A 25,913-nucleotide genomic window follows, 5' to 3' on the forward strand; every position below is an offset into this window, starting at 1 on the left:
CTTGTACTATAAAAAAAAAACACAATCAGGCTGACTCCCGCTGCAGAATCATGTAACTTTAATACCTGCAATTTGACCCATTGTTGTTATATACACCTGCAAGGTTTCGACGTAGAAACTCCCAGCAAGTTCCAAAATTTCTTACATGGTAATTGGCAAGCAGCTGCTATTGTCACAATAGCTAATAAGTAATAAATTAATTCCATTACATTTTCTACAAGTCTGCATAACAAAGCTTAAATCCTTTACAAGTAACAAGGTATTACTAGATTCTGGTTGGGAAGCTGCCATTAACAGAGAAAATGGCGAGCACACTAACATCCCACCCACCCAGAGAAGTTACTTGAGTACAACTTCATTTGCACACTGGATGAAAGAAACAGGAAACTTCCAAATCTAAGCTTCTCACATTCCATTAAGGGTGACCACAACTTTCCGCGCAGTTGGATAGTCACGATGCTCACACAACCATATTCCCTGAAGGATATTACAAGGAAAATTATGCAATATGACATATCAATAACACACACACAATTTGGAATTTTGCTTTACTAGAGAGCCAAACAATTAAGCAATGGAAACTAGTTGTCCATCATACAACATACAAGAATATGCACATGCACTGCGTATTTGAAGCTTTCCAAAAAACAAAAACAAGAACGATAACCAATAATTGAAAACCATAGTTATTAATTTGTTAATTGCCTCACCTGCCCCTTGGAAGTTAAAGGGCCTTGGTAAAATCTTAAGCACAAGGCCTATTTTTATCTTTATCTCTCGCTCAGTGATCTCATGAATTCTTACCCAGTTTACATACTCGAGTACAAGAAATTGCAGCCTAGTGCAGTTCTTAAAGCTAGGTCTGAAAATGTTTCACCATTGACTTCCTGTCTTCAATACATTTTACATAAGACATTGCTAGTTCCTTTTTTTTTCTTTTTTTTTTGGGGGTCAACTATTTCTAGTCTTTTTAATTTACGACTCTGTCTAAATAGAAAATAGTTCAATTAAGGATCAAAACCAATTTATGGAAACTCCAATTCTAGTAAGGAAGAATGTAAAGCATGCAAGTGTATTCTCATAACAACTTGTTCTGTCGCTAGTAATTTCTTTACTGCTTTGTGGTTCACCTTCCTTAATCATGATGCATTTTTAATTGTAAGTTCTATTCTCATAGCTAATAATTAGCCCACGACCAAGAAATTTACTCAGCAGAGCATCCATGAAATTCTTGCTAAGCTATAAATCAGAAGACAAGATTGAGAAATAAGGCTCTTAATAAGTAGAAAACTTCTGAAAGTTAATTATTGGTTTCACAGACCTGCCAAGTTCCCATGTTAAGCTTTCCATTTGTAATTGGAACCCTGCATGAGAACAAGAAACATGAAAATGCCAACGAGGCTACATATTTTCAAAGCAAAAAAGCAGTTTCAACTGATCTAATAAGGTATCCTCACGTCAGTGTGCAGCCAAACATTGATGATTTAATATGTGCCGGCATGTCATCTGGGCCTGGAAAACTTACATAAATCAGTATCAACATTTGGGAATGAATGCAAAGAACCAGATAAATAAGACCACAATTATATGTACCCAAACAGAAATTTTGGGTACAACATCAATCATATGTAATTATATACAATGCAACCCAAAGACCTAGCCAACCAAGTTAATGCTGCGTTAAGTAACAATTTGGGTTAAACAGAGAAAACCAAAGTATTCCACGGACCAAGAGATCAAATGAATCCAATACTAACCTTCAAGGGTATGTTTCCATGGTGCAGATGTCCCCTGAAAATAAACATCGAAACATCACATTATCTATGTCCTTAGAATACGGTATACTGCAACTGCTACGTGAGACATTACAGGAAACAAACTAACCTCAGGAACTATCCTATTGAGGAATGTCTCTGTATCATCACGAACATCAGAGTCATAATTCTCATTGATAGTAAGAGAAGCACTAGTGTGCTGCACTGGAATATTAATATATATTTTTTCAAAACAAAAGGTAAAATAAAAAATAGTTAATACTAAAAGGCAATATTGAACTTTGAACATGACAAGGGGGCAGATATTAGTTTAGCCTTGGGGCTTCGCTAACTTACAAAAGAGATGTGCAAGGCCGCAGTTGAAATCTGACAATTCCTGGCCAATTTCCTTCACTATCTGAAATAGAAACCAGTAGATATTGAATTGTTGAACACAAAGTCATAATTGAATTGAAGTTGTGCTTAAAAGTAAAACACAACACTTGTTTCAATTGAAGGGCTTCATAATAATAAGCGGGTTATGTCATAATCGAAAACACTCTGTGGCTGTTAGGGTTAGGGTTCAAGAGTGAAAGAGTACCTTGGGGGTGATGAGATGACAACCCCTCCTCTGCGGAGGCAGAGTTATGGTCTTCTGGGCCCACTTGGGACCAGCTGCTGCCATTGAATTGGGATCGTTGACGGTGGTGCTCGGAGCCCTGGCCAAAGAACAATTGACAACGCGAACCGGAGACGCTGACAATCCCAATGACATTGAGCTCTGCAGCATTTGCATTTGTATTTCCTATGGTCTGGTCTAAAAGCCCAAATGTTTCGAATTTGGGAAATGCACTGGTCGTTGAAGAATCTTTCCCCAACAATTGTTTGTTTCTAGGCTTTGTAGCTTTGTTTGGTCTAATGACTTTTATGTGGTTGTGCCAAGCCCAACTCGGCCCTATTCCTTTCCTGCCATCAATTTCATTCTTCTACTTGTACCTAGGGGTGGAACCGAAATTGGAAATTACACACGATTCTATTTGGTTTGATTTTTATAAAAAGTGTCTAGAAGAATTGAACCGAACTGGACCTATGCGGTTCCGATTTGATTCTGCCCAATTTTCGGTTTGGAAAGGAAAAAATATAAAGATGTGTGAATAAGAGAGAAATATGATGTATAGAAAAATTGGAAAAGGAGAAAAATATGTACAATAGATAAAATAATAGAGAAAAAGGTAGAGGAGATAAAATAAGAGAGAGATGTAAATAGATAAATTTAAAGAAATAGGTGGAAAAGAGAGAAATACGAAACATAACAAGAATGGATATGGTTCACTGAAAAAAAAAAAAAAAGAAATTGGGCTAAAGTAGTTATTTAGTTGGGTATTAATTGGAACTAAGACATTTGTGTATTAATTGGGTTAAAATCAAACTCTAAAATATCAAGGGTTTTGGAAATATCGGTGGTCCAAAAGCACGGATATATCGATGGAAATATAGAGGAAATATCGATATCAATAAAAATTGAATAAAAATCATGGAAATTGTAAGAAAAACTTGAAAATTTTATTGAAACTTTAGAGGATATTTACTTAGTCAATTGTCTATTATTTTTCACCAAAAAATAGAATGAAATGCATGTCATGGTGGGTTTGAGTGATTTAAGTTGATTATGTAGCAACCTGACAAACACTATGTCTTTATAAAATATGTAGTAATTAGTGAAAGAAAATTAAATGCACCATAATTTTTTAATTACAATAATTTACTACAATATATTACACTTGATACATATGATAAGATATATGAGCTTATATGAGCTTGAACAAAAAAACAAAGATAAAATATATGAGTAACTTAGTACCACATAAAAAGAATTCATGTTAAGTTCAAACTTAGTATCACATATAATGAACAATATTGAAACTCAATAGTGAATAATAATACAACTCCATAATATATAACCACAAAAAATATAAAAAATTACAACTCTATAATAAAATAATAAACTAACATTAACATGCCTAAATTTATCCTTAGGGAATTTTTTTTATACCGAAATTTATCCTAGATAATATTAGCTTGCAAAATTTTTAAAGACCTTATAAATAGCACATGTCATAGCTATATTCACAAACTCATCTGCAACGGGGTATGTCGCCCAAATATTGCATGTGCGTTCGGGAAATGATACAAAATGGTCCAACTCAATTTTTGAGTCTAAGTTGACTTGTTTGTTTGGTCAATAAAAAATTTTCTTGTTTTTTTAGACTCGGTCCGACTCGATTCACCAGTTCAAATGGCCACCTCTACTCATACTCCATATTCATGTTTTTGAACCAAAACAAATATTCATATGTGTTTTTCAGAGAATTGTTATTGATTAATTTGTCTCGTGTGTTTTACAAAAAGAAAAAAGAAAAAAACAAGCAGTGTATATTGGATTACTTTTTTTCTGAGTGTCAATAACAACTCTATTTCTTTTGGTTACAAGTCAGCCACTTTTTTTTGGTTAACTATCAAAGTTGATTTCCATTTCATGTATTTCTTTTTAATACAAGTGATAGTGAAGGCTACAAGGGGAGATGATTTCTCATACACGCATTGTTAAGGAAACCTGGAGTTTAAACCTAAGACCATTAGCTACAAGTCAATTATATTTCATTGGACTAGACTCGTTGGCTCATGATTCTCTTTTTTAAAAAGAGTTTTAAGGAGCAATAGTTCTTGAATTTTTACCCTATTTGCATTTGGTCCTCCAATAAGCAAAATGACTACTATAGTCCCTCAACTGCACTTCGGTTAGCACTATTAGTCCAGCGTTAATTATTCTGTCAAATTTAGGGGCAAAACAGTCTTTTTAATGGTCAAAACATCAGCAACCCTCTCCTCTTTCCAGCAGCCCCAACCCCCCACCAAGCCACAGTCGCCGACCACCCCTTTATTCAGCGAACGAACACCATCGATGCCATGCCACCCCCACCCAATCATCCCCAACCCATCGCACATGCCCATTGTACAGACACGACACCCATTCTCATCCCCTCACCCACCCAGTCCCACGCCCTCTGCCTGAAGCACCTCCCCACCACCCATCTTTGTCTCTGTGTCTCTCTCTGTCCATATCTCTACCCATCTTTGTCTTTGTGTCTCTCTCTGTCCATATCTCTACTTCTCTGTCTCTCTAGTATTGGCTAAGGAGGTGGAAGGGTTGAAATTGATGATTATGATGATGATGGCTGGTGATGGTGAGAATGGTGAGTTTGGACATGGAGTGGTGGAGTTGGTGTGAGTGATGAGGGTTGGACCACAAATGACTATTTTGCCCCTAAATTTAACAGAAAAAGTAACATATAAGGACTAAAATGTGAAGTGGGTACAAATTCTGCACCTAAAAACCAAAAAAAAAAAAAAAAAAAAGAGGGAAAGGAGAGGCATGTAAGAATTCTTTAATGGAAGTTTTTCCTTAATATATTAGTTTATTGGATTTTCTTGATCGGAAGGTTTCAGGCTCTTGTTATGGAAATAAGGCAATTTTCAAGAAATAAATAAGGTGATTGGTTAAGAATGGAAAGAATCCTCATATTTACGCGAGAATCCCAGAGTTAGTGGCTGCTCATATGAGAATTGAGAGTTGAATTAAGAATTGAGAGTTGAATTAAGAATTGAGAATTGAGAGTTGAGAGAGATGGTTTGGAAGTGGTGGTGGATGTTGACAGTGACGGCGATTGGAGTGGTGGCATGGGGCGTCCCTTCCGAGCAGCAGCGTCTGGTTACTCGTATTGCGTTTGGATCATGTGCCAACCAAAGCGCTCCTCAGGTCTGTCTGTCCGTCTGCACTCTGCTCTTTGTTTTTTTTTTTCCTTTTCTTCTTCTCACCTCTCAATAGCTTTGCCATTTTGGCACACTAATTTTGATGACAACACATGTTTCTCTAATTACAGTGCTTATTTGACTCACACTTCATCAGTTATGATTTCCTAATTTATAATAATTTATACAAATTTATAAGTCTGCCAAATGCCAAAAACAATTCAAGAACACATAGTTTCCACTCTTCAGTTTGACCACAATGGCAATCTCCTCATAACGAAATCTGAATCCAACTGGCCATTGATAGGTGACGTTTAGGCAATCTTCCTCTGCACATTGTCCCTGCTTTTACTTTCTGCTAGTGAACCCTACTGCAACTGTTGCTTATTACTTAGCTGTTCAAATGGCATTATATTGTATCAAATCATCTATCGATTTGTTTTGCCACGCAATGAAATTTCATCTCTGAAACTTTTGTGAATATATTTACTTCCTTTTTGTTTCTCAGGATAACTTAAAATTTTCGGTTTTGTGCAGCCCATCTGGAATGCAATAATCTCATTTGATCCCCAAGTTTTCATTTGGCTTGGTGATAACATTTATGGAGACATTAGGCGTCCTTTTAAACTATTTGGAAAAGAAAGAACAATTGGGCCGTGGAAGAATTCCCCAAGATTTGTTCCTTCTACTGAGCAGGAAATGAAGTCTAGATATGAGAAAGCCAAGTCTAACCCCGGTTATTCTCGTCTTCGAGAGAATACGAAGGTGTTTCATCCTCACTTATCTGACAGAATAGTTGTTGAGATCCTTATTCTTGCTCATACGTATTTTCTTTTTTATATAATTATTCTTCGTTCTAAGTAGTAGCGTGTCGATCTTGTAGGTAATTGGCACATGGGATGACCACGATTATGGATTAAATGATGCAGGAAAAGAATTTTCCGGGAAAATAACTAATCAAAGGCTTCTCCTTGATTTCTTGGATGAGCCGGAACATAGTCCACGGTGAGCGACTGTTCTCCCCTTGTAGAATTGTCATTATGGCCTTACTGATATCCAAAGATGCTGATGTTGTCATTGTTAAAGCCTCATTCGCTTTGTATGAATAACATCATTAATTTTAACTCTTATCTAATTGTGGTGAACTGCAATGTAGTTGTTCGTAATACCTAATTATTGCTGATTATATTGAATTATTTTTTTCCTTCAATTGTAGGCGGAAGCAAGACGGAGTTTATGCATCTTACACACTTGGCCCCATGGGTAGACAAATCAAGGTATCCAAGTGAAAGCTTCTAAGTATCTGTCTGAAACATTTCTTCATATGGAATTCAAATGGGCTTTCCCAGGAAAGCCTATCAAGTAAGCAAACAACCGTTTTCAGTAAAATTGTGTTTTGCTCTAATTACGGGCAATAAAATTCCTCAGGTTATACTATTAGATACTAGGTACCACCGAGACCCTTTACGTAGTGATGGAACTATTTTGGGACGCTCACAGTGGGAATGGTTAGAAAAAGAGCTGAATGATTCTCCAACAGCCGTTACAATTATTGGATCTTCTATACAGGTATGCTGTCAATTTATGCCAGCATTATATTAGGTAGGTTGGTACCATGCTTGGATCTTCTATACATTAATTTATGCCTACATTGTTCTACATAAAGCTGTTAGCTATGTAATTAATTTACCTGTGTGCTACTCCCTAATGCTTGGCTAGTTGGGTTGTTTGGATTTGCCTATGGTGTCTGCAAGTTTTGTTAATAATGCATATGTTTCAGTAATTATCTTTCTCCCAATTCAGGTAATATCAAATCTGTCAGCAACCACTGGGCCATTGTTTTACATGGAGTCTTGGGGACGTTTTCCAAAGGAGAGAGATCAGCTATTTAAATTGATAGCAGATAGTAAGGTGGTATATGTATGCTCCATGATGCATATTTTCAATTATACTTCTCTCAGTAGCGATTTCTAATTAAGATACAAGCAGCAGATGCATGAAGCAGGGTATTTATTTTTTACTTTTACAACTTGGTCTGAGAGGAGAGGATGCTTAGATCAGCTCTTTTACAAATTCTTTTCCTTGTAGAGGGATGGAGTGTTTTTCATAAGTGGAGATGTTCACTTTGGAGAAATTACACGTTATGATTGTGCCACTGGATATCCATTGTATGATGTTACTTCAAGTGGGATAACCCAAGCAGTTGAGAAGGTAGTCCCACCACCGTTACATTTCTTTGTGAGATTTCTGGCATGGTTAACTCCTAACACTATGAGAGTTACGGACCAAAACTGCAGATACAGGTCGTGCACATATGGTATGCTTGTCATTTTAAATTTGACATATCTGAGTTTCCTGGCGGAACATGTCAGGTTTTTTTATTTTCTGGATGTGTATTTTCTTCAGGCATGTCTAATTTCGGAGCAGTTGAGATAGACTGGGATGCGACTCCTGTGACATTGAAAATTCAAGTCAGGGATATAAACGGAAATCCTGTGACAGGTGTAACTACATCGCTATTGGAACTGCAAGCAAGAAATTCCACCTCTTCAACCACCAAGAAAGCAAGAGAGCATCACAGGCACTGCTCTCTTGAAAGCACTCTACCATGGATTGTTAGATATCGCCTGGCTATTTTAGCTTACTGTGCTGCAGCGAGTATGTTTATCTGAGACTTTCAGCTTTACTATTGAATGCTTCTTGCATGGAATGTGCCTAGCTGCTTTTTTTCTACACTGCATGGGAAACTTTCAGTGTGTTCGGCAAAATCTCTTTATATCATATGGACTGGATAAATGGAACAAGAAAAAGAAAAAGAATTTTATAGGGCTTCACTATAAATTTAAATAGACTTAATATATAAGGGATTCAGGTGGTCTAATATTAGGATGTGCATTTCTTTCATCAAATCAATTTTTTGTTTGTCGTTTTTTTAAGGGGTACCATCAAATTATGCTCAATTGATTGCAACTTTATTTGATTTTATCTGTGTTTGCTGTCCTGATTGTTATATTTTTGCGTTCGATGTTGCAGCTTTTGTCCTTGCTTTGATAGGAGTAATTTGGGCTGGTATATTAGCGTGCAGGAGATGCGCCCACAAAAGAAAGTGCGACTGAGCTGCTCAATGATAGATGGTGGTAGTTTTTTAGTTCACTGCAGTGATGATCATCAGGGGAACCTAGTTTTGACTTTCTAGTGTGTAGAATTTTGTTTTTTGAGGCATATAGAATTTTATTCACCTAATAATAAATGACTGGAGATGTAAAATTTCTGATTAACAAATATATGTAGTGAAACTTATCTTTATACTGTTCATTGTTCAAGTTAGTAGGGTGTTAGAGTGATGAAGATGCAAAAAGGGAACCGATGTTATCATTTATAACTTATATTTTAGGGTTAATCGCTTTATTAGTCAATAAATTTAGACCCGATTTGCATTTGAGTCCTTCAATTTCCAAATCGTTTCCGTGGTCCTTCAACTTCAGTTTCGTTAGGACAAATAGTTTTGCCGTCAATTTTGTTAATTTTTAAATGCATGGGCAAAATGATATTTTTGTATTAAATTGATTAAAATATGAATAAAAAATTATAAAATTTATAAAATTAAAATTAAACTCTCTCTCTCCCCCTCTATCTCGATTTCTACTCCCCACAAACTTTATTTTTTTATATAAAAAATATTGTTATTTTAAAGTTTTTTTTAATATAAAATATCATTTTACCCTTGTATTTAACAGAAAAAGTTAACAAAATTGATGGTAGGACCATTTGTTCTAACAAAAGTGAAGTTAAATGACCACGGGAACGATTTTGGAGATTGAGGGACTCAAATGCAAATTAGTTCTAAGTTCAAGGACTAATAAAACGATTATAGGGGCTTTTTTGTTTCAATAGCTACAGATGAGCCTAGACTGTTGTAAAGAGCAAATGGGTGGAGTTGCCCCTGTGTCTGAGTTCAAGAATTAGGCCCCAAGAGTGTTTCGAAGTGTTCATGAAGCCTTAGGAAACACATTGGTTTCCTTCACCAACAAAATTAATAGTTGCTTACAAATAAATACTTTGGCTTAGCTTGAGAAGCTTGCGGCATGGAAACTGAGCATTCATGAGTTTAGCATTAGAGAGAGAAGTCTTGGATTTCTTATGAGAAACAGGGGTTCAAAGTAAGGGAAGAGGGAGTTTTGAAAGGATTTGTTGAGGGAAGATAGGAAAAGATGAGGGTGAAAGAATGGGTGGCTTGAGCAAATCTTCCAACGGCTTGACGAAAGCTTCGTCACACTCTTAAGTGTTTTGCCAGAAGAGAAAAATGGAAGAAATGGAATAACAAAGCTCGAAATTGAAGAGTTCCAGTAGTGAGAGAGGATGCTTGCTTTCTCTGGATGTGGTTCAAATGATAGGTAGGAGATGCCCCTTTTTATAGGCGTTGAAAGCTCCTTCTTCCCAAGAAACCCTAGTTGGTTTTTCCCAAATCTGCTAAGTCTCCCCCTTAATTCCTATTCTCTTCCTTTGATTCATCCCTATTTTGTGAAATCTCTTTAATCCAAATACACAGAGACAAGATTTTGGGGAGCTCTAGAGTCTTTCCGCAGCTGTCCCTATGGCAATCACTCTCTGTCACATCCCGAGATCGGCTCCGCCATAGCACGATATTGTCCTTTTTGGGCCCTCTCGCCTTCGCAGTTTTGTTTCGAGAACTCAAGAGCAACTTCCTAGTGGGTCACCCATCCTGAGATTGCTCTAACCCCAACTCGCTTAACTTCAGAGTTCCCATGACTCCAAAGTTAGTGAGCTCCTAAAAGGTTTTGTGCTAGATAGAGGCGGACATGTACATATAAGGCACATCACCCCCTCTCTGTTGGTTGATGTGGGATGTTATACTCTCTCCTTCTTTCCTCCCTTATTTTATGGCAAGAGCTGGTAGGGGGAAAAAATGGCTAATAGTGTTGATCTGAAGGGTGTTTTGCTCCTAGCAACCTGCACATGCAAGTATCCTTTGGTTTTTTCAAATGGTCTGTCGTGGTTTTGTCTCTGGCCATGTGCTGGAGACTTTCAAATATTTTCTAAGTTGCTTGAGCCACTCCTTAAGGTGATGGGCTAATTTACTAAGGGGATGGGCTATCTTTTCTGAGGTGATGGGCTATTTTTCCTCTCTTTTATGCTTACCCACATATTTGGGCTCAAGAAATGGGCTCGCGTTTTAGGACTCCCAAGCCTCAAAACTTCCACTTTTTGGCTCATCAATGGCCTCATGAATTGTAGTAACCATTTATACCACAACCCACTCAAGAAGCCTTGGCCTTTCGTGGCAGGCTCACTTAAGCTTGTAGCATGGCTAGGTGCAGAATAAGGGTTTTGCTCTTGGCATTGCATGTTAAAGGGCTATGGTCGAGTCAAAATGACTTTTAACGGGGTAATAAGCATGAGTTCATAGAGCTAGTACATTTTACAAGTTCGTTACAACGCTTAGCGTGATGGGTTACATATTTACTTTACATGGCACGTGGATCGTGATTTGTGCGAGAGCATACGATGAACTTTAGCATACCCAAATCGGGTTTCCACTCAATAAGGTGTTGCACTAGGCCGAGAATATGATTGGGCCTAGCCTTGAATTTTTTGGGCCTCAACAACAATTAACCTTATATTTTAGGTTTCAAATATTGGATTAGTGGATTGGTTAATCGCTTCGATTTTAGGTTTTAAGTATCAAATTTTGGGCTAAAATCTAAATCCTAGCTCTAAGAGACCATTATATACCTTAATAAGTGAAATCAAATTTGAAGAACATTTGGAAGATATTCAAGTGAGAAAATCACAAGGGAAAGGGAGGGAGGAGCCCATTTTGTACGCATGGGCATGGTCTCATGACGATGGAGTAAGAAACCAAAATGGTAATGGTTGGCAGAAATCAAAATGATGGGTTTGAAGAGTGGACTGACTGACTTTTAAGGTCAAATGAAAATAAATAAATAAATAAAGGTTGTCAAGTGGTCAACTAAAGACGCGTTGAATGGTTGTATAATTGAGGCCTCACGGTGCCTCTCAGAAAATTATGAAGAATTTTGTTTGTGTTTATAGCTTTAGCCATTCCTTTGAAGATGAATTGGATGGTAGTGGTGGTGGTGGTGTTTATCTTGATTAAAGTGCAAGGGCAGCAGAGTTATGTGGACAACAAACAGCTCGACTGCTACAACCACTACAACACCACCGACGGCTATGTCTGCAACGGCGTCGCATCGTCATGCCTCTCCTACCTCACCTTCCGTTCCATCCCTCCTTATTACAACTCCCCGACCTCCATCGCCTACCTGCTGGGCTCCGAACCCACCCGCATCGCTGCAGCCAACAACATCTCCGATGTTCAGCCCATTCCCACGGACACGCTCATACTCGTGCCCGTCAACTGCTCTTGCTCCTCCTCTTACTACCAGCACAACGCCTCCTATGTGCTCAAAAGCTCCGACGATACCTACTTCGGAGTGGCCAACAACACCTACCAGGGCCTCACCACCTGCCAGGCCCTCATGGCTCACAACCCCTTCCGCGACACTAACCTCACGGTGGGCCTCACTCTTCAAGTCCCCCTGAGGTGCGCTTGCCCCACCGCCAACCAGACCGCCGCTGGGGTCAAGTTCCTCCTCTCTTACCTGGTCACCTGGGGAGACGACCTTACTACCATCGCCCAACGCTTCGGTTTAGACGTACCCACCTTGCTCCAAGCCAATCGCCTATCTTCCAACGACCTCATCTATCCCTTTACCCAACTTCTGCTCCCTCTCACTTCCCAACCTACCCCTGCTCAACTGCAACCACGCTCTTCTCCTCCTTCTCCATCCGCCGCTCCACCTCCAAACTCCAACAACAACAACAGCAAAATCAACAAACCTATCTTAGTGGGTGTCGGCGTTGCAGCTGCTTGCCTCCTCCTCCTCGTTATTACGGTCTTTCTCCTGTTACGCCGCCGTCGTCGTCAACATTACCAATCGGCGGCGGCTACGGAATCCCCCAACTCCAAACTACAAGTCTCTTCTGGACCTGGACCTGGACCTGGTAAGATCGCAGACTACTTGTCAACCTCGCCACTACCTTCATCCGACACCATTTCTTCTAGAGGGCTTGGCTATGCTGTTGAGTCCTTGACCCTTTACGAATTGGAGCAACTGCAGAGGGCCACCCAATTCTTCAGCGAAGCCAACAGAATTCAAGGATCCGTGTTCAGAGGATCTTTTGAGGGGGACGATGCCGCCATCAAGGTGGTGATAGGGGATGTCTCACAGTCTGGAGACGAGATCAACCTCCTCAAGCGGATCAACCACTCCAACATCATCAGGCTCTCTGGCTTCTGCGTCCACCAGGGACACACCTACCTTGTCTACGAGTATGCTCCCTCTGGCTCTCTTTCCCACTGCCTTCATTCTCCTACTACACTGTCATGGAAGCAGAGGGTTCAGATTGCCCACGACGTCGCTGATGCTCTCAACTATCTCCACAACTTCACCCACCCTCCCTGTATCCACAACAATTTGAAGACCAGCAACATCCTCTTGGATGCCAGCTTGAGGGCCAAGCTTTCCAATTTTGGCTTGGCAAGACCCCTTCTCGTCTCCCAGAGTCACAATCACAATCAAGACCAACTCCAACTCACCAGACATGTGGTGGGCACTCATGGCTATATGCCGCCAGAGTACATCCAAAACGGGGTCATTACTCCTAAACTAGATGTCTTTGCATTTGGGGTCGTCTTGTTGGAGCTCTTATCTGGAAGAGAAGCTGCTGCTCCCGCTCCCGCCTCTAATAATGGTGGTTCAGGAGATGATCAAGAGTTGTTACTATCTGCGTCCATAAGTGGGGTGTTGGAAGGAGACCATGTTAGAGACAAACTTGTATGCTTTATGGATCCTTCTCTTAAGCGCGAGTACCCCTTGGATCTCGCTTTTTCCATGGCCCAGTTGGCTAAAAGCTGCGTTGCAACTCAGATCAACTCTCGCCCCACCATGGCTGAAGCCTTGATCACACTCTCCAAGATTCTTTCCTCCACACTGGACTGGGATCCATCCGATGCTGATGAGCTCCAACACTCAACCACCTCAGTCAGTCTTGGAAGATAGGCCATAATTTCCAATCACCACACTAAAACTAGAATTTTTGTAATCTTAGCAAAGTAAGTTTGAACATCATTTGCTTAGAATGGAGGTGCTGCTTGTGAATTTTCACATCATTTTTTCAACGTAAGATATCGAATAAAGTCGAGATTACAAAATTGCATCAGTGGGCTAAGTTATATAAAACCAGTACATGCAACGCTATTTTGTGGCTTCATGCTTCATGTTAATGATAACTGCAAAAAAATATTTCAGGTAAAGCAGCCACAATCTACTTCAGAAAAATCATTAAAATAACTGTATTAGTAGAGCATGAGTATGATCAATACAATTCCTAAATCTAATTTGATGCTACAAAGGATGCTATTCCTGTAATGACTTAATTAACCTAACTCTGTAGCAACAAGCTTACCCAAAAAACTTTCCATATTTACATACAATTGAGGACAGCTTGATGACATATTGTACAAAAGTCAGAAAAACTGGGAGCATTTAGGATTAGGCAGCTCTCGATATGGTGCACAACGACGAAAAATTAGCTGAGTAAAAATTTTAAACACCAAGGCTAAGCTGAAGTAGGAGGCGTACTATATATAAAGCATGATACAAAATGCATGCCCAATCTTCACCGTTTGCAACTCATTCCACGAGCTTCTGCAAAACCTTCCAATATCTCATACAAGAAGGGTTCGTGTGAATTGCTCGAAGAACCCACTTCTCCGGACTCTGACAAAACTCAACTCTGGAAGAGTCTGAACTAGCTTTCGTCTGTCTTGCAAGCAAATGCATCTGAAAGAACAGCTCTGCAGGCCTCATTTCTGCAAAAGATTTAAAAACATCCACACATTATGGACTATACATCATATAAAACCAGACAGCCACTCTTAGGGAAAGAGGTCAGTTTTCTCCAATAAGGAATTCTCAGTGGTTTCACATAATTCTACCATTCAGCATGAAAACGGATTTGCACGTGAATGATGCTGCATCAGTAGCTTATTTCTAGCTGGATTATAAAAAAAATTAAATAAAAAAACAGTAAATCATCAGGACATGAACACCAATGTGTCGCACAGATATCTACCTTGAGGCCAAGTAGGCCATTCAAGACGGAGGTTTTTCTCCCACTTCTCTTTTGAACCAAGACTTCCAGCTGCTTGAGCTAGCAATGCTGAGACAATCGGTAAGGGAATGAGAGGACCTTCTTGAGCTTTGGTGAGACTCCGTACAGCAAGTGATAAAAACTGCGAAGAACACCCCTGGCGAGAAAGCTCCATACAGGTGGCACCTGGACCCATCAATGATCTAATTACTGCACGAAAGGAGTTATACAAAACTTCTACCACCCTTGCTATTGTACAAAATCAGGCATACATAGACAATGACCGGAAACCAAATCTATCTAGCACCCACTTGTAGAATATGTAGTAAGAACCATCATATATACTTTTTACCGGAAAACAAGATGTCTATCCAATTTTAGGCTATCTAATTTAGTTGGAACATGTCATGCCAAATTTAAACAACAGCACTATTACCCCCAAAAAAAATTAACTAAAGCATGGAGTCTTAAATTTAATGATTAGTAGGACCTATAAGAGGAAAAAGAAAATCCCATCTATTAACAAACAAATACCATGACAAAGCAGGAGGCTGCTCTCATCACCCGCCAATGAACAAGCTTGTGCAAAAAACTGTTCAGCAGAAATAATGTCCTGGCTCCATATAGATATCAAGCCTTGCACCAGAATGAATAGAGCCCTCCACATATTCCATGAATTCATTCGCTCCTTTGAGCATTCTTTGAAGCTAGACTCTAAAATATCCAAATCACTTTGCAATTCATAACGATATTCGATGAACTTTAGACATATCCAACCAATATGATGATCTGTCTTGAGCTCCAAGCATCTTATATACTCTTTTTGAAGGTTTACAGTATCACATTCTAAGGCATAGGCACGGAGTAATAGCAAGTGTGCAAAGAAAAGATAATCATCGGGAAGCATAATCGATGAAGCGTTTTTGGCATGGTTGATACAGCCAGTTAGATTACCACGTTGCAAACAGATCTCAGAAGCACAAAGTAGAAGCTGGAATTTCTTATATTCATAAGGCATGCCCGTATTATGATAAACTTCATCAGAAAGAGCTACACTTATTAGCCGCTCAAGTATAATACAAAGATGGCAAGGAAATCTCTCTTCACGTGCCTTCTGCAGTAAATTGAGAACAAGCAGATATCTTATGTTCTGGTTCCATGGTTCTCGGCGCAAACATCTGTGGATATAAGACAAGAACTGTGATTCTTTTCACTAGGAAGCAAAACATGTTAACTTTAATATGGAAAAGACAAGCATAAGCAATAAGCCCATATTAAAATAAAAAGCACCATTATATTTTTTGTTCCAAAAACAGGCAAATTTCTTTCGGGAAAGAAACACCAATAGTCTAATTCATCATGTTTTTATGTAGCCAATATAAAAAACATACAGGACAACGGCTATGAAAGGCAAAGGGAGGGAATGATTATTCTTTTTCTCTTTTTCCTTAGAGGAGAAATTGATCTTTAAAATCTAAAAGCGGCATAGAGTTTTTACTTAGAAGTTATATAATGAATTCAAATTCAGAGGCAGGAATAAGTTACAATACTTCTGTAGTTGCTGGATGGCTCCAGGTTCATTCAGGCACTGGTATGTGCATGTTGGGTAAGAGAACTTAGGACTGCAATTGCCAACAGCATAGCAAGCGACTGCTCCAGCACCAAGAATTTCATATGCTGATTTTAAACCGCCTTTACTTGGCTTAGTAGTGTCTATGTTGCAACACCTAGTTGCAATGTGGGTATCATTCCATTCTTCACTGCACAACAAAAGACAAGCAAGAAGGTTCCTGTTCCAAAAAAGTTTGTCAGAAGAATGTTTGAAGACTAAAAATAATAACTAGAAGTGGCAAGGCATTAAGAAGCTTAGGTTGACACCAAAAGCATCATTCTACAAACTAGATGGCAGTGAACCATAACAATGCCAACCTAGCTGCCTAGAATAAATACAGAAGGTTTTGATTTGACCAATAAAATCTCTTGTTTCAATCCAATAAGTTGCACTAAAATTCAGATGCTTCTTTTTTTTTTCTTTTTTTCTTTTTTTTTCCCTTTTTAATTTTTATAACAAACAACAATTTTATTATAAAAGAAAAACTAATGTGTACAATCAGTGAACAAGAAATCCACCAAAAATACCACCAGAATCTTAAAACTAAGACACCTCTATACCATATGTGGTCATTCTGTTAGTTAATTCCTTTACAGCTGTTGCTGCTGGCAATGTCAGCAGTTATACAGAAATCAGGTTTCAACCATGGGGTTGATTGTTGGAGATACCTTAACAAGCTACTGTTAGGATACATGTGAAGAGCTTTCCTAAGGTGATCAATTCCACTTTGATATCCCAAACGGTGTTCTGATCCATGTTTTATCTGCATAAAACAACCCAGAGTATAGCAATATCACTTATCATACAAAAATCATAAATAAACAAGCAAATCCCAACCAAACATGAGAGGTTACTGGAATAATAAACTTACTAGTTTACCAAGTGCTATCAAAAAGTGCATTCCAGTTATCTCTTCATGAGATTTAAGATAGTAACGGCTGCTTGACACAACAGACTCAAGCCGATTACTTCGATCTAGAGCATGAATAGCAGATACTATGAAACTGATCTTTGAACTCTGAAACAGTTGCTTTGGCATCTTCAGAATGCTATTGATTGCCGAATCCAGTCCAGAAATATGATACAGGAATCTACAGATAAAAACAACAGAGGCAGCTGCAGATGTTTGTTCCATTGTAGAGACACTCACTGCCAGATTTCTTGCCACAGAGAGGGCCAGTTCAGTCTTACCAAGTTGCCACAAGGAGAAAGCATATATTTGCAAACCTTCCACATCAAGCAACCCTTAAACATGGAGGACACCAGAAAAAAAAGAGTCAACAAAGTGACATTTTTTTTTTTTTTACAAGTTTTCAATATGTAATCGAACACAACCACATCCAAGGATGCTCTTAAGAAAGCCTTTTCACGCTCTTCTTTAAGTCAGACACAAAATTATTCATATGAACAGAAGCAACAATACAGATCCTTGAAGGCAACTTGTAAAAACTCTAAACATCCTCTATAATAAGTAAATGTTGGTCTGATGTGAATAAGAAAGCATACAGCCACTAATACATTATATCCATCCTTGTTATAAGGTCATATGAAAGCATACTTAATACAAACCTTCTTTCTTCAAATCTTCACATTCCTGCAAAGCATCTAGAGCATTCCCTGCCTGCATCACAGAGAAGCATTTTTCAGAAAATGTTCTAACGAAATATGAAGCAACACTTGCATTAGGATAACATGTATCGTATGCGTGTGTATACACATAATTAGGGTTACACCCTTACAGATCAAAAACAGATACTGAAAAGATATTATAAGTGTTACCCTACTAAGTGATCGAGCCAAATTGATTGATATATCCGTCATATGAGATTTTCTACCACAGCCTGACAAATTGGTGATTGCACAGCGTGCTAGTCTATAAGAAGCAGCGGCAGACTGATAATTGGATTGTGCCTCATAGACTAGCCCAGTTAAATTATGGCATTCCGGATAGTGAGGTGCACGCTGCATGGCCTGTCTGATGGCTCCAAAGACCTGCGGCAATGGTAAGTAGCAGTACCATTAGAAAATTAAACTGACACAAGGATGTCTCTTGCTGGCCCTTCTTACAGAGGGAGACAAAATAAAACATGTGCTACTTCTATAACTCCGATTGGTCAAATATCACATAGGCATGACTAGACCTGCGAAGATGACAGATTCCCTGAACCAAGAGCAAGTTTTGCAAGACCCATTTGGAATTCAGCAAGCTGCATAGAAAGAATTAAAAATACAGGAATAAGAAATTAAGAACTCAGATTTAGAGTTAAAAATAAGAAAGCAAAGTTCAATAATATGAAAGAAGATAGAAAGGATTAAAAGTCACCTCTAAAGGTGGTCATAAGATCTCAAAATACCAAAATAGAATAGATCATCAGTTTAAATGGATTGTAATAAATACATTTAACATTCCTTCCTATTTAAACCATGACGGAATAACACAAGGGGCAGGAGATAGAAAATTACAGGCAATATCTGCACAGCTCGTAAGCAGCTCTCATAAGCTTCTCCAGCTGCAGACTCTCTAAGAAGGTACAACTCACTGTTAGTAACGCTGAGTGCAAAGCTACAAAAATTAAATCAGCTGAACTGAAAAACAAATCCAAAATAAATAAAAATTTTACCTTGCATGAAAATCAGCTGACATGCCAGCCCATGGTAACGCGAGTGAAGGATCTATACTCCTAGCACAATCAAATGCTTGCCTTGCAAATTGCTTCTCACCTTGTTTTCTGTACAGCTGTAGGAAGAACAAAAACTCAGCCAACACAAGAAAATTTTGCAAGCTAAATTTTTCCAATAAACATCAGTAATGCCTTCTGGATGTTTAAATTATATAATGGATCAACCCAGTGGCATGCAAATGTTCATAGACACAATTAAATAGGTAAGCAATAGTTAGTAATTCAAGCAATAGCCAAATCCCTCTAAGGCAAGGCTCAACCAATCTATATTCAAACCCAACTCGACAAATGTTAGCAAACACATAAAAAAATCAACCACGCTACAAAATCCAAATTTCTCCAGTGAATATGACAGACAAACTTTCAGTAATTTTTATGTTTCCTTATTTCCCATTAAAATTGAAATTCATGTAAAAGAAAACCCACGCAGAAAGACCACGAAAACACTAAAAGGAAAAGGAAAAAAAATCTATGTAATTGGATGGTACCTTCCCTAAGTATGCCCACGCAACAGCTAGAGATACATTCAAATGCAATCCCCTGATTAGAGCATGTTGTTTCAATGCATTATGATCAGACAAACATCCCAATGCTACCCAAAACTCAGAATTGTCACCCTCGAGTAACAGGGCTCCCAAAGCCATCTTCTCGGATGGCTGCCTGGTAAAAAAAAAAAAAAGGCATTAAATTAAGAGAAAAATACACGGCTAAATAATATGATTAAACGAGTATATCAGATCATACCAAGCACTTAATTCATGTCCAGTACTGTTATCAAAAGAGTCTACGAGATCTGAAGTTACTGCTATGTCAGCATATATATTAGCTTGCCATGGGGATAAGTGCAAAGCTCGCTGATAAGAGCACTTGGCAGTTTTCGCAGTCAAACAGCAGGTATGCTTCCATGAAAGGATGGAATTATCAAAGGCTTCCACATCAAACTCTAAACTGTGGTCCTCCTCCATCCATGGATAACATTTTGCATAAGTAAGCTATCACAGAGATAAAGCATATCTCAGATTAGTTTTGGGTTCCTGTCAAATTTATTGTGTTTTAAATAGAACGGTTGACATACAATGAATTAATAACAAGAAGATTCATATGCAAGAAAAAGTTAAGTAGAATCTAAAATAACATGAAAGATTGAAGAATAACTCTGCTATGAGTATCTCTTTGAGGGACAGAAATGAGCATAACATAGCTGAATCGTTAAAGGATCATACTTGTATATCACCATGCAGCTTCCAAATAGATGACATATTTCCAGCTAATTGAGTACACATCCAGGCAACTTTAGATGCCTCCTGAAATCAAATCAAACTGTTCATCTTTTAACGTTTCAACAACTTGAATTGTAAATCTTTAAACACTCGAAGACAATTTACCTCTAGCACTGTAGCACCCCATCTATATGCTCCCAAATTATTGCATTCCTTTGCCAAACACAGCAGCCCAGAAGCAAGCCCATAGTGCGCAGAGACACTTTTGGGAGAAATCTCTAATGCTTGCTGAAATGCCTCAACTCCCTTCACATAGAAACACCGCCACATGAGATCTATTTCATAACACAGCACTTCAAATATTATGGGAAAACTCCAGTATAATCTTATATGCTGCAAACAATCTGTTCTAACAATCAGCATAACTACACCTGCAAGTCCAACTAATTGCTCCTCACCAACTCTATTACAAAATTGAACCCATTTTAGTACAAAAATTCTGAGAGAAGTAGACTAAAAAGAGGAACCACAACTCAAAAGTACAAAAGAAAATTAAAAAAACATGTAAGTGCTGAAAAATCAACTATACCTATATTAAAAGAACAAATGTAAATACAAGATAAATGCTACAACATTGTGGTTGATGACAATTACAAACAAATAAAACAATGTTGGTTGGAGAATCACCATGAACAAAACGAAAGCTGACCTGTCGAAAGGAACCAAGCATCAAAAAGATGTTTCCACTTTCAAGCAAAGCAAAGATTCTTGTACCCTCCAATTCAATGGCTCTTCCATAAGACTGTTAGAATGGCGTAATATCAATGATAAAAATTATATTTAAAAGAGGAATATAACTGGAAAAGTATCAATTTGAAATTCAGAAGACAGCAGATAATATCATGCTTTGGCAAAGAAAAAAAAATCAAAGGTTGCTTTAATAATGGAAAAGAAGAGAAAGATAAAGGGAACGGAACCTTGAGAGCAGCAGTGAACCTGCCTAGTCGCTGGTAGGCAAGGCCAAGAGCCTAAAACAATAATTGAGGAAGAGTGAGATAGGTACACCAGTAAGCAGAACAGAAAGAAAGATAATTAGCGTAAAAAAAAACAAATGTGCATTGATAGGGATACCTCCCAGAGATGTGGAGAGGTAGGATAGCCTCGGATGGCATGTTGAAGACCGTGGACAGCTTCAGAGCATTTATTTTGATGGAGTAGCAAGTAACCGAGTCTTTGGAAAGCCCAAAAGGCCCTGGGGGAATTTTGGGAAGCCTCCCGGCACACAGCCACCTCCAAGCTCTCCTTTCCTTGCTGGTCCAACAAATCACACAAGGCTTCCCCAGAGAGGGAGTCATCAGGATTAAGAGAGACGGCTTTCTGGAAGCACTTAAGAGCTCTCTGGCTGTGGGACTGGGAGTCTAGACCTGCGTAATAAATCCCTAGATATCTGAATGCCCCTCCCTTCTCAATCTCAGGCTTCAATTTCGCTGCTACTACGAATTGTTCTGCCGCTTTTTCCTTGGCATCCCACTCCTCCCACAACAACACTCCCTAACATTTATTCATCAATATTTACTGACTTATTTTACTGACTTATTGATTAAGATTGGAAGATGAACAAACAAACTAGAACAAAAGGCAAATCATCATCCAAATTCTCCTATATAAAAAATGAAAAAGTAATTATTAAGTTTAAGTGATGATTACTCACGAGTTCGAAGCGAAGGGAGGGATCATCTGGATGGGCCTCTATACACCCCTCCAAGCGTCGCAGCTCACATTCCTTTTCTTGTTCCTGCAAAAACCCTATTTCAGTCAACTTTCCATTTTAGTAAATAAATTTGAAATTTCCAGTAGAGCCACAACCCAGAGACAGGCAGAGGAGAGAGAGGATAGTAAAGAAAGAGACCGTTTCTTGCATTGCATTTAGGAATGTCTTCGAATTTCTTCAATGACCAAACCCAAGTACAAAACCCTAGACTCCGCTTACTTGAAAATCAATTTCAATTTTCGAGCTATAGGGAGAAAATACAGACTCGAGCGCTCCAGTCTATATGATGCTTCACTTCCAGGCTTTTCCTACCTTCTTGCCTGCACACAACTGATTCTCGGTTAACTACTTATTTCCTTGTTTTCTTTGTCAATTAGGCTTTACGCCCTAAGATATTCGTTCCTACCTTTTAAAAATAGTGAAAATAACCATGCTGACAACAGTTACAGTGTTAGCCCATCCGTAAATCTAATCCTCAATTAAAGCATTATTCTTTCACTAGATATTTAGTGCTTGTTTGGCATTGTTTATTTAGGGTGATAAGTGATTTTTAAAAAAATTTGGAAAGCCCAACCTGTTTGGTAACTTATAAGAAAATCACTTATTATTAAAAATTGATGTGAGAGAAAGCTATGAGGGAAAGCAGTAATGAAGTCTTTCAATTTACGATTATACGGGAATCGAGTTTGAAGATGAGTTGGGTTTAATGATTTTGCGTGAATCATTTTTTGATTATGTAGGAATCAGTACCAACAACACTTTTAGCAAAAATTTTACCAAACACCAAACTGCTTTCTCTCACAGCTGATTTCTCTGACAGAATTATTTTCATAGCAATGCAATGTCAAACTAAATGCCCATTTGGCATTCATTATTAGTAAATTTAGGTTTTAGCCATACAAAAACTTTCACTTTTGGAAAAAGCCAAAAAAAATTCAAAAAAGACATAAAAACCCCTCAACTTTCAAACCAAAGACATGCAAATGTAAATGATTCCTTAGGAAATCCATAAATAAATAAGGGCATTTTTGTCCATTTTGACTTCTTTTAAAAATATTTCTCTCTCCTTTGGCATTTTTCAAAATGTCCCTTGATTATTTGAGGTGATAAGTGATTTTTTAAAAATTTGGAAAGCCTAGTCTGTTTAGTAAACTACGTGAAACTTACTTGTTAAAAATTGCTGTGAGAGAAATCAAATTGAGGAGTGGACCTACTTTCATTTTCTGATTTTGCGGAAATCAGATTGAGGAGGCACTGCGTGTTTAATGAAACTTTCATACTTCCAAAAATACCCTCATTTAATTTCATGCTATCTCATTCTGCTCGCTCATGCTTTAGTCTTGCTCTTCAAGTTCACGCCCTCTCCTCCCATTGTTCTTATCTTATATTCGAACTTCTTCTGTTTTTCCTTTTTTGATCAATTGAAGCAAAGCCACAAGAATGAGGTACTTCCAGTTATTTTTTCTCAATTTCATCATTCACATTCATTATAATTAATAGGGTTTTAATTGCTGCTTTATGATGAATTTTGTACATGTATTTGTGATGAAGTTTTGTTTAAATTGTTAAGCCAAAATCAAAATTAATCTATGTTGTTGTTTTTGTTGCTTTCACTACCATCTTGTCGTGTTTGGTGTTTGGACTTAAGGATGTTTAGGTTTTAGGGCTACGGTTAAAGCACTGGCTAAAACCCAATCATGTTTATTGAGAAACAAAGGAATTATTCAATTAGTAGTAGCTCCACTGGTCGCCCTTGACGAATCTATTTCAGCCATATGGGAAGTGTTGAGAAAATATAAATTGGTGATCTTATCAAATTGGATGCTAAAATATGAATATGGTTTGAATACTTTAGGTTAAGTTGTATTCTTCTTCATAAGGAAGTATATATAGGAGTTTACATGAGTACTTTACAAGGAAATAGATACAGTAATCAATTAGGATAGTATCTCCTAATAATACAATGTTTTTTCAATTATATAAAATAGGAAAGTCAATCCCTTAATTAATCAAGGAAATAAGTCTTCTTGATTAATTAGGAGACTTACGTCAACACTCCTCCTCAAGTTGGTGCATATACATCACCAATACCTAATTTGGTAAGTGAGTCATAAAATGCTCTTCCACAAAAAGCTTTTGTTAAGATCTGCCAGTTGATCTTCTGATTTTACGAATGGTAGGCAGATGATCTTTTTCTCAATTTTTTCTTTGATGAAATGTCTATCCACCTCCACATGTTTGGTTCGATCATGTTGAATTGGATTATGAGCAATATCGATAGTTGACTAATTGTCACAATGCAACTCAATTGGCTTTTCTAGTTTGAAGCCTAATTCTGTCAAGAGTCTTCTGATCCATAATAATTCACAATAAATCTCCTTGATTAATTTGTTATGGTAAATCTTAGAAATGATCTTGTAAGAAACATTAAATGAAAGTCACTTATCAGGACTTTCCACTTGCGGAAGAAATGTCAAAATGTGTGGTTAATAAGATTTAAGTAGTATACATTAAAAAGAACTCATTAACCTAATTGAAACATGCAACTGAATGTGCTCCCAATAAGAGTGTATACCATTTGGGTCAAGCTTGGTATCCATTAGCATTGAGAAAACCTCAAAGTTTTTTAATTTGAAAATAGAGATAACAACCCTAAATGTCAAGAGCAAGGCCCGCCGAGTGTCTCTCCAAAGCGCGCAATGATCCAAAGATGACATAAATACTCACCGAGATTCCATCGGCCATCCAATCAGAAGATGCCACATCATCAGAAGCCTAATACTCCCATATTGGAAGAGGATGGAAAAGAGGTCCTTCACTCCTAATATGGAAAAGAGTACTTTTCACCTAAATAGGTAAGTTGAAATCCCTCCAAACTTGAGTACAGTACTTTAGAATCTGACTTAGGCATTGGAGGGTGGTTGGTGGAGCCATTACCACCTCTTCAATGACCCCTGCTTGTCTTCCTTTTCAGGGGATTAGAGTCACTGACCGTAGCACCGCGCTGTGCCAAGTGCAAGGAAAAGAAGATCCACGGAAGTGTGCTCTTCAAAGCCTAGAAGAACGCCCTCGAGGAAGGGCTAACTAAAAGGTTTACATGCACTTTGATTGGTGGTGCGAAAACTAAGCATCACGTACTTGATTTGCCCTTGCTTACACGTCACTGCACAGTTCTTCCTCGATTGCCTATGTTAGCTGTTCTACATCAATATGCCTGCCAAGATCCTTACTTTTTGAATATTCGGGTGCTCCATCCGATAAGAAAATTTGAAACTGCAGGTATTTTGGTTGATTTATGGATGATATAGTATTGAATTTTGAGATTAAATGTTACACGCAAAAAAAAAAATTTCAAGAGTTCTCAAGTGGGAGGAGTTTATCTTGTTTTTAGATTACAACTCTTGAAGATCCGCTCTCATGGCCTTGGGCCTCTAATTAATGTGGAAAGCTAAGATAGTCGAGAGATGGGCACCATGGTGGTGTGGCAGGTGGCGCAACAACGGTAATGTAGGCGGTGGTGGGATATCCTGTGCGGTGGCGACTATTTGTTAAATTTAACATTATTGCTTTTTATAATTTCTCTACTAAACGAAATAGTTAACCACATGTCACCATTTTATTAATTTAGTATCAGTGACGCACATAATTGATTGGTCAAATAAATTTTCAGTGAAGTGATTTTTTGGAGAAATGATAATACCTAAAAAATAGACGGTTGTTGAAGCACTCTATATATATAATTATGTTATAAGAGGACACTTAGATGTAAGAAAAATGAGAATATCCTTACTGTGAATAATGGAAACCCTGGGAATGATGATGTTTACATCATTCTAACTTAAAATTTTGGGCTTTGCATAAATAAGT

At 38.1% G+C, this 25,913-nt stretch overlaps 4 protein-coding genes across 5 annotated transcripts; 2 read left to right on the top strand and 2 right to left on the bottom strand.

The window, feature by feature from the left end:
* Positions 1-169: 169 nt before the first annotated feature.
* LOC103336592 (UPF0047 protein C4A8.02c) lies at positions 170-2,635 on the bottom strand. The gene is made up of 7 exons (XM_008239648.3): positions 2,356-2,635; positions 2,112-2,172; positions 1,885-1,979; positions 1,758-1,791; positions 1,458-1,512; positions 1,322-1,364; positions 170-477 (listed from the first exon to the last, which is right to left on the bottom strand). The coding sequence occupies exons 1-7, from the start codon at positions 2,548-2,550 to the stop codon at positions 406-408; spliced, it is 555 nt and encodes a 184-aa protein (XP_008237870.2). The 5' UTR covers positions 2,551-2,635; the 3' UTR covers positions 170-405.
* A 2,488-nt stretch (positions 2,636-5,123) lies between these two features.
* On the top strand, positions 5,124-8,870 carry LOC103336593 (Calcineurin-like metallo-phosphoesterase superfamily protein). The gene is made up of 9 exons (XM_008239650.3): positions 5,124-5,571; positions 6,102-6,329; positions 6,448-6,569; positions 6,781-6,841; positions 6,993-7,133; positions 7,368-7,475; positions 7,653-7,881; positions 7,971-8,222; positions 8,598-8,870. The coding sequence occupies exons 1-9, from the start codon at positions 5,440-5,442 to the stop codon at positions 8,678-8,680; spliced, it is 1,356 nt and encodes a 451-aa protein (XP_008237872.2). The 5' UTR covers positions 5,124-5,439; the 3' UTR covers positions 8,681-8,870.
* A 2,699-nt stretch (positions 8,871-11,569) lies between these two features.
* On the top strand, positions 11,570-13,821 carry LYK5 (Protein kinase superfamily protein). Its single transcript, XM_008239652.3, has one exon. The coding sequence runs from the start codon at positions 11,660-11,662 to the stop codon at positions 13,667-13,669; it is 2,010 nt and encodes a 669-aa protein (XP_008237874.2). The 5' UTR covers positions 11,570-11,659; the 3' UTR covers positions 13,670-13,821.
* A 114-nt stretch (positions 13,822-13,935) lies between these two features.
* Positions 13,936-22,434, bottom strand: LOC103336595 (Tetratricopeptide repeat (TPR)-like superfamily protein). Of its 2 annotated transcripts, XM_008239653.3 has the most exons (20): positions 22,185-22,434; positions 21,987-22,070; positions 21,407-21,826; positions 21,253-21,303; positions 20,985-21,077; positions 20,441-20,581; positions 20,279-20,359; positions 19,800-20,047; positions 19,544-19,715; positions 18,996-19,111; positions 18,838-18,895; positions 18,516-18,581; positions 18,154-18,366; positions 17,944-17,995; positions 17,246-17,619; positions 17,043-17,137; positions 16,313-16,552; positions 15,297-15,940; positions 14,745-14,948; positions 13,936-14,481 (listed from the first exon to the last, which is right to left on the bottom strand). In XM_008239653.3, exons 1-20 carry the CDS (start codon positions 22,194-22,196, stop codon positions 14,303-14,305), a joined length of 3,543 nt encoding a protein of 1,180 aa, XP_008237875.2. In that variant the 5' UTR covers positions 22,197-22,434; the 3' UTR covers positions 13,936-14,302. The 2 variants fall into 2 exon arrangements, with proteins under 2 accessions (XP_008237875.2, XP_088911851.1); XM_089055725.1 differs by lacking the exons at positions 21,253-21,303; positions 21,407-21,826; positions 21,987-22,070; positions 22,185-22,434 and having other exon boundaries at positions 20,963-21,067.
* Between the last annotated feature and the right edge of the window lie 3,479 nt (positions 22,435-25,913).

The sequence above is a fragment of the Prunus mume genome, linkage group LG7, assembly GCF_029339155.1.
Source record: "Prunus mume cultivar Tortuosa linkage group LG7, ASM2933915v1, whole genome shotgun sequence".
Lineage (NCBI taxonomy): Eukaryota > Viridiplantae > Streptophyta > Magnoliopsida > Rosales > Rosaceae > Prunus > Prunus mume.

Excerpts from the sequence above, each read along its gene's own strand:
- LOC103336592 (XM_008239648.3), bottom strand. The coding sequence starts at position 2,550 with ATGCAAATGCTGCAGAGCTCAATGTCATTGGGATTGTCAGCGTCTCCG. Across the intron at positions 2,173-2,355 it reads GTCATCTCATCACCCCCAAG|ATAGTGAAGGAAATTGGCCA; the intron begins GTACTCTTTCAC and ends TTTCTATTTCAG. Across the intron at positions 478-1,321 it reads TTAACATGGGAACTTGGCAG|GGAATATGGTTGTGTGAGCA; the intron begins GTCTGTGAAACC and ends AATATCCTTCAG.
- LOC103336593 (XM_008239650.3), top strand. The coding sequence starts at position 5,440 with ATGGTTTGGAAGTGGTGGTGGATGTTGACAGTGACGGCGATTGGAGTG. Across the intron at positions 5,572-6,101 it reads CCAACCAAAGCGCTCCTCAG|CCCATCTGGAATGCAATAAT; the intron begins GTCTGTCTGTCC and ends GGTTTTGTGCAG. Across the intron at positions 6,330-6,447 it reads GTCTTCGAGAGAATACGAAG|GTAATTGGCACATGGGATGA; the intron begins GTGTTTCATCCT and ends TCGATCTTGTAG.
- LYK5 (XM_008239652.3), top strand. The coding sequence starts at position 11,660 with ATGAATTGGATGGTAGTGGTGGTGGTGGTGTTTATCTTGATTAAAGTG.
- LOC103336595 (XM_008239653.3), bottom strand. Across the intron at positions 20,360-20,440 it reads GGGGTGCTACAGTGCTAGAG|GAGGCATCTAAAGTTGCCTG; the intron begins GTAAATTGTCTT and ends ATTTGATTTCAG. Across the intron at positions 18,367-18,515 it reads GGAATCTGTCATCTTCGCAG|GTCTTTGGAGCCATCAGACA; the intron begins GTCTAGTCATGC and ends CCATTGCCGCAG.